At 38.6% G+C, this 12866-nt stretch overlaps 1 protein-coding gene across 4 annotated transcripts in view; it reads left to right on the top strand.

Annotated features, from left to right (window-relative positions):
- Positions 1–12866, top strand: part of EPHA3 (EPH receptor A3) — a 239559-nt gene that overhangs the window by 164721 nt on the left and 61972 nt on the right. For 3 of the 4 annotated variants that reach the window (XR_006415904.1, XM_044442161.1, XM_044442163.1), the window contains 2 exons: positions 6958–7082; positions 11417–11579. Coding sequence is in view for 3 of the 4 variants with exons in the window: in XM_044442161.1 (XP_044298096.1) it covers positions 6958–7082; positions 11417–11579 (288 nt within the window). In the remaining variant the exon portion in view is untranslated. The remainder of the gene's footprint in view (positions 1–6957; positions 7083–11416; positions 11580–12866) is intronic. The other variant, XM_044442162.1, reaches the window with a different exon arrangement.

Raw genomic sequence — 12866 nt, 5'->3', positions numbered from 1 at the left:
AATAATTATTTTAATAAGCTTACTAGTGTTAAAATATGTCCTGTATACTCAATACATGCCTGGTTTTGCAATGTATTTATCTGAACCCAGTTATTCATGTAATAAATGAAAACAATACACATGGCTCTTAAATCAATGAAAAAATGTATGTCCAACTGCTGTTAATCTAAAGAAAAAGTAGTATATGATAGGATCACTTCTTGTAGAAAATCAGTTTTAGCAGATCAAGAAGCTTCATGCTTGCTCAGTTTTTCATTTTAAATATTTAGGAGAAGAAATAGTTTTTCTCCCAGATTTCTCTCCAGTGCCTCACAACAGCTTTAAGTGTGCAAAGAACATTTGTTTATCCTTATAATACTTTGCTGTCTGTTAGAGTTCTAAGTGTTGGAACAGTTCAAGTTTTGGTGTCTATATAAAATTAATGCTTTATTATTAAGTTTATGTTCTAATATTGAATTATTTAAGAGCCGTTTTGATGTGGTTAGAATGTTGGACTGGCGACTTGGGAATCTGGGTTCTAGTCCTAACTCAGCCATGTAGCTCACTAAGTGGTTTTGGGCCAGTCCCTCATTCTCAGCATAGACTCTCTCACAGAGTTCGTGTTGCAAGGATAAAATGGGTTCCTCACTAGAGAAAAAAGGTACAATATAAATGCAATGTAATTATAATATTTATTGTATCTTCTTTAATTACTATATGGAGTAATTTTACTGGCTATTTGTGTGGATTTAACACCCAACACCCAGCACCCATGTCTGGTGTCCAAAGAAAATGTGCATTTGAATCTCTGATAGACCAGTGCCCACAGCAGACAAGCATTATTGTTTTGAAATTAAAAAGAAGTATCTTTTCACTGGTGGCCCCCTAGTTGTAGAATAAGCTGCCACTGAGGCCTTTCTGCTGCCAACCTTACTGTCTTTTCAGCACTAAGTCAAGACTTTCCTCTACTGAAGGGCCTTTAATTAGTTGGGCTTTGTTAGTTTTTTTAAAATCCAGGTTCAGTTAGGTTTTATCTTACTTCAGTTATTGGAATTTTATATTTAAATGTGTTTTTTAAAATGTGATTTTAATTTTTGTATGATTTTTTTCCTAAGTTTTTATATTGTCATGCATTTTAGAGTGTTTTTAATGCATTGCTGTAAACCACCCAGATAGCTTTGGCTGTCAGACAATACAGCAGAGAGAGAGAGAGAGAGAGAGAGAGAGAGAGAGAGAGAGAGAGAGAACGATCTGGTGCCTGGATGGAGGGCAAGGCAGCTGCAGTAGAGAAGCCCAATGGTTTCTGATGGGTTAGAGAAAAATCCCATTACAAATGTCTGTTCACCTGCCTCTTGCTGCTATTGCATCTGCTTTTAGATCTGCTATACCAAACACCCCACCTGTAGCTATCAAAGTTCTATAAGATATTCTGTAAGATATTCTGTAAGTTCAGGCTACAGAAATATCACAGTCAGCACAGAGTATCTAATCAAATGCCTGTACAACAGAAAAAGTGATGAAAACCACACTCCAGTGAAATCCCACATTATGGATCTAAGCCTATAGAAGACATTTTAGGAAACTGTTTATAGATATACAACTGCAAGGTTGAGATTACTCCTGAGGCTAGCCATTAAGAAGCCAACAAATTTTCACAGTTCATTCCTACAGTCAACAAACCACAAAAGGCACCTAGTATATCTGTCCGAAATGCTTTGAAGTGTCATCCAAATAAGACAGTCAAGGGAAGATACAAATGAGACAAGAATAGGCAACCTTTTAGGGCACATCTGGCAATATGAGCGTCTGTCCTGAGCACTATATAAAATAGCTATCACAGGAGGCTTGGCAAAAGACACATGACCCGCCCAAAGCTCAGAGCACAAGGCACAAGTGGGATCTGCTCCCCAACACACTAATATTGTATTGGAACCCAGTTTTAGCACCATCAGAAATCTCTTTTTCTGAACAATCTCAGTGGCGTGTTAGAAAATGCATGGATTTTTAAGTTGGAAGAGAAAAAGAGGGCACATGAGACCCACTGGGTATACTTGAGGATTTTTTTCAGACTGCGTTTTTAAGTAAACTGCATTTTAAATGCACATATGATATGTATATGGAAAAAATGCATTTTTGTGAAAGATACATTAAAAACAACACAAATGTTAGTGCAACAAAACAGAAACAGGACAGTAAAGAATAAAGATAGACCTTCATCTATCCAAGTACAGAGACTAAAGACACATAAAGTAAAAAGAGTTCTCAAATACGGTACAACAAGGACACGAGACAGAGACACAAGCAGCATAGAGAAACTAGGTCACCAGAGATTTAAAGAAGGTATAGAATGATGGAGCACAGCTGGGTATAGAACAGAGGCAGTGCAAAAGACACAAAATATGAAGACATGTAGGAAACAGAAGAGAAAAATAAACAGACGCATATACACAGAGGAAGGGCAGGAGAAGCTGACAAGTGAGGCTGATCCGCTGCTCCTGTGCACCAGTTTCAAGATTTAGATGTCAATGTAGGGAGCTATGATAGATGGACTTACATTTCCTTTTCCACCCAAAGATGTAAATCCTTGTAAGGCTTGCAACATTCTGTTGCCCACTCATCCTCATAGGATGAAATCCATACAGGGCCAGAGTATGCTTAACAACTCCTCGGTCTGCACAAACAGCTGGATCCTGTCTGTAGTCTTTTCAACTGACCTACATTTTTTCCCTGCCTTGAGTCATGGAATATGGACTGTGTGAGCATAGAAGCCAATAAAATACTGTCTGCGTAGTCCTTCCATTATCCTGTTTTTGATCATGACCTTTCACTTTGTCACTTTATGTACTTTTTATTTGCAATCATTTAATAACACAAACTGGCCCAGTCTGATTAGGCCATGGAGTGGCTCTTGTTAAGACAAATTCATCTGGTGTTCAGCATTCGGTAACTTTTATTAGATTTACAAGTAGATAACTTACAAGCACTAACTTTTACAAGTTCGGTACTTAGTACATTTATGCAGCCTATACGCACATCATTGTTTAGCATTGTCAAAACTGCACATTCTACACTGGCAGTCCTTCTAGAAGGGTGGACAGTATACAGAAAATTCAAAGGAAATATTTGATTGTGGTAAATGGTCATTTCTTATATTTAGCCTTTCAATGCTGTATTGAGAAGTTTGGTGCTAAATTCCTTCACAGCAGTAAGCGCATGATCCTGCTCAAGTTGTATTTGTGCAGCCATTTGCCTGTACACACAGTCTCAGGGCTCCTCACTTGGTAGCAAAAGCAATGAAACCAGGATGCCCCTCACTAGCCTAGTTTGCTGTTCCATTTGAATGTGGAAATATGGTTACCAACTTCAGAAGATGGCAGGATATTTAAGAACTGCTTGAAATCAGCTTGCTATCTAACATTGTTTTCCTATACATTGAAATTGACTTAATATCCAACAATGCAACAAAGTTGGCAACCACAGGTTCCGATTCAGATGCAAGAAGTTTCCTCATTTGATTTCTTGCACTGTAAAAGAAGAAGCAAGGTAGCTGTATGCATAGGCAAGGTTCACATGCTTATTAAACTGAAATGTTATTATCCAGACATCATGAGTGAGTCAATAAGGATCAGGCTGCATACTTTTCTCCACTGTGAAATACTTTTCTGTCTGATTCTGGCTAAAATGACCAAGTTTATACCCCACAATTATTATGCAAGCAACTCTCCCACTGCACATCTTTCATTACTCCTTCGTTCCTTGTGTCCAAAGGAACAAAGTATTGGAACTGCATTTATTTATGTACAACCATCAATAATGTCTCCTGTATTAAAGCACCAAATTTTTCTCCATGGAACAGATCAGTAACTGGCTCCTTTAAAGTACAGGACCATGGGTTACACATAAACATGTCAAGTGCTATTTTAAAACAGAGCCTTAGGGCGACATCCCATAGAGGTTTAACATTTTTAAAAGCCCTGCAACTGTCAGCATGCACAAACCAGCACAAAATTTCAGAAATGCCTAAACTTACATAAAATTTATGCGTTGCCTCCTTGGAGGATTCTTTGGAGTCCTGTCTCTAAAGCTTTGCAACTTCCGTGCTAGGATCCCACAGGCTGAGCCTCTATTTCTCTTGCATGTGGCATGGAAAGAACTGTGCCTGCTGCTTCTCTAGGATTCCAAATTTGCCTCAGAGAGGAGGAAAAGGGATGTGCTGGGGCTGTGGAGGAGAGGAAGCTGGAACCCACAGCCCAGGCCATAGTCAGGCAGCACCCCAATCTCCTTCCTTCCCTGCCTCACCCCTTCATCTGCCATCTAGATAAAATGCAGAGCATCAGTGGTGAAGATTGTCATTGCCACACCTCGCTCTGTGCATCAAGGGCAGGGGCATTCGCTTTCCCCCTTGGCATCTCAACCCCACCCTGAGGGAATGTTTCTGTAATAGCTGGAATTTAAAATAAGAGTAACACATAATGTGATGTGAAGCAGGGCTTTATTTCAAACAAAAAGCCAGAGAATTTTTGTCTGAAATTATGAAGAACAGACATCATATCCAGTTCATGAACAGTCAGTGTAATAAGAGCTGGGATTCAGGAAATTCTAGGCTGAGAACTATTGCTCAGTCTGATGATTAAAGTTCAGTGATTTTCCTATCAGCATGTGCATTGCTCAAGTCTCACTGTTCCCCATCCACATTGCTGTGCAACGTGCCATATATGCCAGTTCTGTAATGCTACTCTGACTTCAATAATTAGTAGCTGTGCATGGGAAACAGCTATCTGATAAATTCTTAGTAAGCTGGCTAACATTATGTGGAACTTGGACCCATCCTTCCCACAATATAGCATTTCTAGTCAGAAAGTTCAGATTCAGAATGTGAGATAAGCAGAATAGAAGGGAAGGAATTAGCAGGAGACTCTTGTCAAGGCTTACAAGCTGGATTAATCAGACAAAAACTTAGAACTAAACAGTCTTGCAGAAAAGCAGAGGAAATAAACTCCTAGACCCAGTGGGATCAATGGGGGACCAATTATACAACATCTGCCATTCCTATCATTTGGCTCAGAAGCAGCGTGAACCAGCCTGAAGGTAAAACCAAGACTCTGGGGAAATGAAGGGAAGAAAGGGCCGTTTGAAATCAACTCTTCACATGGGCAGAAGCTACTTCCACAGACTGGAGAGACTGTTATCTTGATTTCTGTAATTTGTGAAAAGTTCTTATACGAAATGCCCTGTATCACAACCAAGAAAGGATTGTATTGTATGGGTTTTCATTTTGGACTCCTGGGAAGGAAAAGAGTTGGAATGCACATAGCACATTATTTGTGATTCTGACAAATGTGTATAGGTAAAATTAAGTGCATGTGTGCGTTCACACACATGTGTCTAAGTACCCCTGGAAGCAGCTGCTTCCATCATTGAACTGCCTTGTGTTACTTACATGTTATTGACTAACTTTAAACTATTTTCAGTGATGGTAAGAAAAATTATTTTTGATGATTTATCGGTCATTTATAAATATGTATGAAGGTTATTGCAACATGAATGCCAAGCTTGATAGGCTTGAAAAATGCAAACTGAGAAAGACAAAGCATGAATTAAAAGCATCTAAAATTATGCATGAGGATATAACAGCTGCAGAGATATGTATGACATGGGACGCTCCACTGGGGAAGTTCCGTAGACAGCTCAGGGGTAAAGCCCCTGTTTTGCAGGCAGAAAGGTCCAGGTTTGATCCCTGACATCTCCAGGCAGGTGTTTGGAACCCTGGGGAGCTGCTCTTGGTCAAAATCAACAGTCCTGGACTATACGGACCAATGGCTTGACTCAGTACAAGGCAGCTTCCCATGTTCCAATCTTCCATGCCAAAAAACCACGAAAAACATTCTGACTGTTTGGTATCTAGCTTGTAAATATCACCTATAGTTTTGACTATGGAATTGCCTGTGAACAAACATTTTACTGCAAATTTCCCTAATTAACCAAAGGCCATGCACAGAATGGAAGCTGAATTTGAAAATAACATTGGTGTTCATATGATAAAGATTTACCAGAAAACCAACTTTAGCCAGAATTCTGTATAATTATACAATGACATTGTACTCTAGTTCAAGTACCTGCCATTTTGGCTAATGGATGGGATAGAAATATAATAAATGAATGAATGAATATTTGAGCAGATTTGGTAAATTTGGACCAGTCTTCTTTTAATTTAAATCATATGAGCTATTTCATATGAAAATGTACCTGTTGACTTCATTCAGGTTCTTCTTCCCCTAATAATATGAGCTGAATGTAAATGATAAAATGCTTTGTCGTCTTGCATAATTGTGTCACCTGTACCTGGATTTCTGAAGTGTGGAAGCAAAATTTGAAAAATGCATTTTAGGTTTTTCAAACAGAGAGGTAACCCTGTAGAAAATTGTAAAGGAAGTGGGAAAAAATTAAAAGTGAGCGGTAGAGGCGAGGGAACCATACAGAATGTCACCAAAAAGGATACATTCAACAGTACACTAATTATTAATATTAATGATGGACCTCCTGGGACTACGTGTCTATAATGCATTTCAGTCCTGTCATATGCCTGAAATATGAAAACATTATCAATGAGCAGCAGAATCTGGTAATAATAATACCACAACATCATAATAAATAGGCAGAACTCTCCCCCCTCTTTGTTTTGTTCATGTTTTAATATATCAAATGTATTTCATTGCTTACATTATAGTAGCAGATTAGAAACATCTGCTCATTTGCCACCAGTCTACCAGCAACAGAAAGTCTAACTCATTTTCCTTCAGGCCATCCTGCTTCAAGGCTTGGGTAAGAAGTCTATAACCCAGCTGTTAAGTGTTGATACAGGCCCAGGTTTATACTCAGGAGCCCTTCTGATGGAAACACCACCTCCTTGCCAAGGATTAGAACAGTGATAAACTCCATTTGCTTTTCTCACCCCTCCCATTTGTCTTTTCCCTCTAGCTCCATCTCCTATTACGATAATTAGAAAAGACCGGACATCTAGAAACAGTGTGTCTCTCTCTTGGCAAGAACCTGAACATCCTAATGGGATCATCTTGGACTATGAAGTCAAGTACTACGAAAAGGTGGGAAAGCACAGATACGAGGTACAGGGGAGACATGGTCTATTTCAGTTTGGTCTCAGAAAGAGCAAGATTAGAAACTTGAAAAGAAATTGAAAGTGATGTAAAAGTGCTTTCAGACTCATGTTCAAATTCTTCCACACAATTGCAGAGGTCAAAGCCATGAGCAAATCTTAGTACATTTTAAGTCCATTGATTAATTTTATTACTACGAGTGCTTCTAGAAGTCCACTTTCTCACCTTTCAAGTTGTATTGCCAACATTTTCTCTAGTGTGATTGGAAAATAAAATTCCAATCTTTTTATTTCCCCATCCTTCCTTGATGAAGTATATTCATCAGTGCATGTAGTATATACACAGTTGCGGAGAAACAGAGAGCAGTAGTGTACTTCACTGCCTAGGATTTTACAGGGTACAATCTATTCAGAGGGAATGTCTGCTCCGAAGTCAATCCCATTGAAATAAACTAGAATTTAACTCTCAAATAAGTAAGGATTGAAGTCACAATGGGTACAGTGCCTTGCAAGAGTATTCAATACACCTTTGATTTTTCTTCATTTTGTTGTGCTACCACCTGGAGATAAATGGATTTAACTGGCATTGTTAGCCTGAGATGTGTATGTGATGCTATAAAGATGCAAAATATTTCACAGTGGCACAAAAACTAAATAAACAAACAGTCATTTGTTGGTTGTTCTGAGAACATCATCCTTACAGTGAAGTATGGGGAGGGCAGGATCATGGTATACGATGTTTCTCCTCAGCAGAGGTCAGGAAACTGGTCAGGATTGGGGGCAAGATGGGTGGAGCCAAGTACTGGGCAATTCCAAGAGAACATCTTTATCAATCTTTAGGGACCTGGGACTGTGGTGGAGGTGCAGCTTCCCAGTGGACAGTGACCCTAAACACACAGCCAAGGTAGCACTAGAGCAGTTTAAAACTAAAAACCTGAATGTCTTAGAATGGCCAGTCAAAGCCCAGACCTCACTTAAATAAGAATTTGGCAAGACTTGAAAGTCACTGTTCCCCAACAAACTCCATTCAACTGCCAGAGCCAGAGCAGTTTCTCAGGACAAATGGCACATATTGTAGGATGCCAGTGTGCAAAGCTAGTAGAGATTTGTCCAGAAACATTTGGAAGCGTAATTGCTGCCAAAAGTGTTTCTACCATGTGTTGACTTGGGGTGGGGAATGACAAATTAAGGAACTAATTATTTGCCAGATAATTTTGTTTACTTTTCCTTTGAGCCTCAATAAACATAATCTGTACTTTCACAGTGTTGAGTTTCTTGTACACAGCAAGTGGTAACAATGCCAGTTATATCCATTTCAATTCCAGGTAATAACACAACAAATGTCAAAGACAGGTGAATTTTTCAGCAAGGTACTATACATTTTCAATAACTTTCCATCATGCTCATTGTTGTAATTAGATATGGCATTACTTTTTGTGGCAGATAATTATAATGGAAATGGAAAAAATTCCCGTCATTAGATATCAAACTGTGTTTTGTCTCTTGCTTATTTTTATTGATATTTTATACTGTAAAGTATAATAAAATAGGCAAAAAATGTAGAAAAATGTTTTATTTAATTCACTGCTTGACTATAGTTATGTCAAGTTTAGCTTTCTTTTGTTCTTTCTTTTTAAAACTGATGAATACAGTACACTGTTTCTGAAATTCTTTTTCTGAGCCATGAAAAACAAACTGTTCTGTTCTATTCTGTATACATTTCCTATGGACTAAGTTCCATTAAAGACTAAATAGATGGGTATAGAATTGTACTGTTTGAAACTGTTGTGCATGAGAAACTGATTATTATTAATATAAAACTGGCATAAAAATATAAAGACAGAAAAGATATTAATATAAGACAGAAATCGCCATACTTTTGAGATACATTGTTGCCTGGCACAGAGAGAGAGAACAAGAGAGGAGAGAGAGAGAGAGAGAGAGAGAGAGAGAGAGTTTAATGGGACACAATATTACCCTTACACAATCACAAAATCTCTCATTTATTAAAAAAGGAAATACCTGAGTATGTAAGCATAACCTCAGACATTCCAGCTGAGCCACTGCTCAAATTCATAAAACAATGACATTTATAATGGCCTCCTGTGTCTTTGGGGGCTATTAAATTAGTTACCTATGCATCAATCTTAGATGCATTGATCCCAATAGGAAGTTCTGTTGAATTTAGTAGATTGTAGTTGTAAGTTTAGGCTTTCTGTTCATTACATAGGAATCGCCATGAGTTAAGGGAAACAATCTCTTGCATGGTGAACATAGTATCCATAGGAGGAAGAGTCTCATAGGCTTAACCAAACTTGACCTCCCTTGTCCACTCCCTGTTGCATATGCACAAGCAGTGGAATCAGACTGATATGGGGAATGCAACACTATATGCATTCTCAGATCTTTATCTAGTAAATTACTCATGCTTCTGGCAAATTGACTGGTAACCTGCATGTACAACCCATTGCAAGTAAACAGTGTGTAGCTCCCTGCCACCATCTTGTTCCCAGTTCCTCTGTCCCCATTCTAGTGGTTTTGTTTGCATGTGTAGGAATAAGGGCTAAATTTGATTCAAATGAAATGTCCTTTGTGGGAATAGGCTACATGAAGTGAACACATGCAGATAATGTTTTCTCCCATGCCTCCAACTCCATGTCTGAGACAACAGACAAAAGTACACTTATTTAGCTTTACTCCCTAAGCTCATCCTGCAAAAGCTCTGGCCCAATCAGTGTCTCAGGTCTGCCACATTAGACTTGCATAAAACTATATGAGATAATCCAAATCCAGGGCTGTGCATCTGAATCAATCTAAACCAATGCTCGGCTTGTAGTGGCAATGGGAATTTCATGTATACACTGAAAATGCCCATTTAGAGGCTGAAAGCCTATACTTACCTACCTACCTGGAAATCAGTCCCATTCCTTATGACCAATCATGGAGAGCAGTGCACAATTAATGAAAGCTATAGAAAATGAACTAAAAAGAGGTTTATATGATCCCCTGTAAATTATAGCTGCTGGATTTCTCATGGTCCCATTCCAACTTCTCCCCGTTATCAGAGAGAGAGAACAGCTGACATTTTGGGAAAATGAAACAATCTCATTCAGCAAAGGATAGCTTTATACAAACACGAAACTGCACCCCTGAGTCCAGATGACCTACTTAAGACATAATCCTCCCTGATCAGTGATGAAATTAGCAATTAGCTTTTCACAGAGTGACCCAAGCTACAGTGAATGACATGTCCACATTTGCTAGTTTACCTCCAGGGGTGGCATTCACAGCTAGAGTCATTTAATACTAAAGCAGAGTGCCAGATTCCTGAGAGACATCTGTGATCAAGACTTCCTACAGAGTTTTCCTTAGTTCAAAGCATTAGAAGGGGGCTGCTTATTTGACCTGGGAGAAGGGGGCTATAACCTTCCACTCTGTCCTTTTCCTGATCAACCCTGTCTACCCACTGTCAGTCTTTTCCCCTGGGGAAACAGGTACATATGGCACAGGATTCAGGAAGATTTTTGGACCCTCCTTTAATCATTTATCTATCCATCATGAAAGTCAAGGAGTTTGCTAGTCTTTGAAATGGTCCTGCATTTTCAGAACCGCATCAGAAAATACAGTTTGAAGTTTGCCTAAGAAAATCTATTTTTGATATAACCTTTCCCCATAAGCAGTTTAGGAGAAAGAAAGCCTGAAGCTTCCAAGGCAGGTCATGAGCTGTGCAGTATGAAAACATATCCGTGTCCTCATGCTGTCAGTCTCACTACTTAGATTACATAGGGTCACAGCAGACATTACTTTAATTATGCATCTAGCAACCATGCCTTCATTTAATGTTTATGCTAGGCGGCAAATCCAGTTCTTATTCTCCATACTAGGGACCCTAGTCTGACTCCTAAAAAGACATAGATGCTAGAACTCTATTAAAAGCAATGTGTCCTTTGACCCTAAGTTCTTCCTTTCCAAACAAGGGAAGTAGTAAGGTTGGATCCTACTTCATTGTTTGGGATTTGATCATTTTGGTGTCTCTATGACGGTCAGATAAAGAGATTTATTGTACCATATTTAAAAATCTTCATAACCAAATACAGTTCCAAGACTGGGCATCTGTGTATATGTCAAAAATGAAATCCCTTTCCATCATTCTGGCAAAGGAAGATAAGGTGCACATGAATACAATTAACTTACACTTTAAATGCTGTTTACATAGCCAGAGTAATATAGGAGGGAACTGTTGTGCAAATGAACATAGGTCAATATGCAACCCCATTGGCTTTGCTATGTTGAATTTTAATGTGGAAATTTCTTTTTCTAAAGCAGGAACAAGAGACAAGTTACACTATTCTGAGAGCAAAAAGCACCAATGTTACTATCAATGGCCTCAAGCCAGATACTACTTATGTTTTCCAAATCAGAGCCCGAACTGCTGCAGGATATGGGAGCAACAGCCGCAAGTTTGAATTTGAAACCAGTCCAGATTGTATGTATTTATAAAAGCTGATTTTAAATATTTTCCTGCACAATTTCAAAATTATATATCTGGTCCATTTTATTCCCTCTGTAGTTCAGTAAATGTGATTCTCGTATTTATGATCTAACTTGCCAGCTAACGTGCCTATAAATTTTTATATTTTGTCACTATTTTAAAATGTGTTATGAGACATATATCATAAATGTGCAAGAGGTATCCCTACTTTCTCCAACCATGTTTTATTTGTTTGTTTATTTATTTAAGATATTTGTATGCTGTCCTTTGCAAGATCCTCAGGACGGCTTACACAAATAAAATTCTGAAGTACATAGGTTGCTAGTATTAAATGAATCTTGGGTAGCCAGTGGGTCCTGCTTGGAAAGAAATGTAAAATATCCACAGTATCGTAATACTCTAACATTGCTGTCTGAACTTATGGACTCTAAAACTTCTGAACTCTAAAACAACCATTCCGTTTCCCTCCGCCTCTGCCTCCCTCCCTCTCCCTCTCCCACTCCCTCTCCCCTCCCCTACCCTTCTTTTTTCAAGTCCGCATTCTGAAGCATTAGCTTCATTTACTCTAAATTCATCATTTCCCCCTATATAAATAATGGATAGGTTCATATAAATTGCAACCAAAGCAAATGGTGATGTTGTTGAATGCCCATTTAAATTCTATGGTCTCGGTTATGTCTATACCAAGGTGAAGCATTGCTTTTCTTAATAAGCTAAAAGTTGAATTGAAATGATGGGTCCACATAGGACTTTTGTAGCCAAGATCATTCACATCATTGTAGTCCCAGTTACTATGCTTTGGTGTGAAAACTGGACAGTGAAAAAGACCAACAAGAAGGAAATTGATGCTTTCGAAAGATGGTGCTAGGGTAGAGTTTTGCAAATACTCTGGAGTGAAATAAAGACAAACAAGTGGTCATAGGTCAAATCAAGCTGAAACTTTCCCTAGAAGCAAAAATGTAAAACACTGCAGCTGTCATACTTTGGATACATCATGAGAAGGCAAGACTCCCTGGAGAAGATTGTCATGCTAGGGAAAGTTGCAAAGGAAGACCAAAGAAGAGATAGATTAGCTTCCTGAATAGAGCCACAGCCTTGAATTTAGTACATCTATCATGGACAGGACATTTTGGAAAGCTTTCACTCATAGGGTAGCTGAAAGTCAGAAATAACAACACATAACAGCAGCAATGTGTATTATTATTATTATTAAAACATTTTTATGCCGCCCCATTCTCCGAAGCCTCGGGGCGGCTTACAACAATAAGTGTGTGCACATTC

The sequence above is a fragment of the Varanus komodoensis genome, unplaced genomic scaffold (assembly GCF_004798865.1).
Source record: "Varanus komodoensis strain SLA01 unplaced genomic scaffold, ASM479886v1 scaffold4, whole genome shotgun sequence".
NCBI lineage: Eukaryota > Metazoa > Chordata > Lepidosauria > Squamata > Varanidae > Varanus > Varanus komodoensis.
This window is presented reverse-complemented; position numbering and strand designations above follow the sequence as displayed.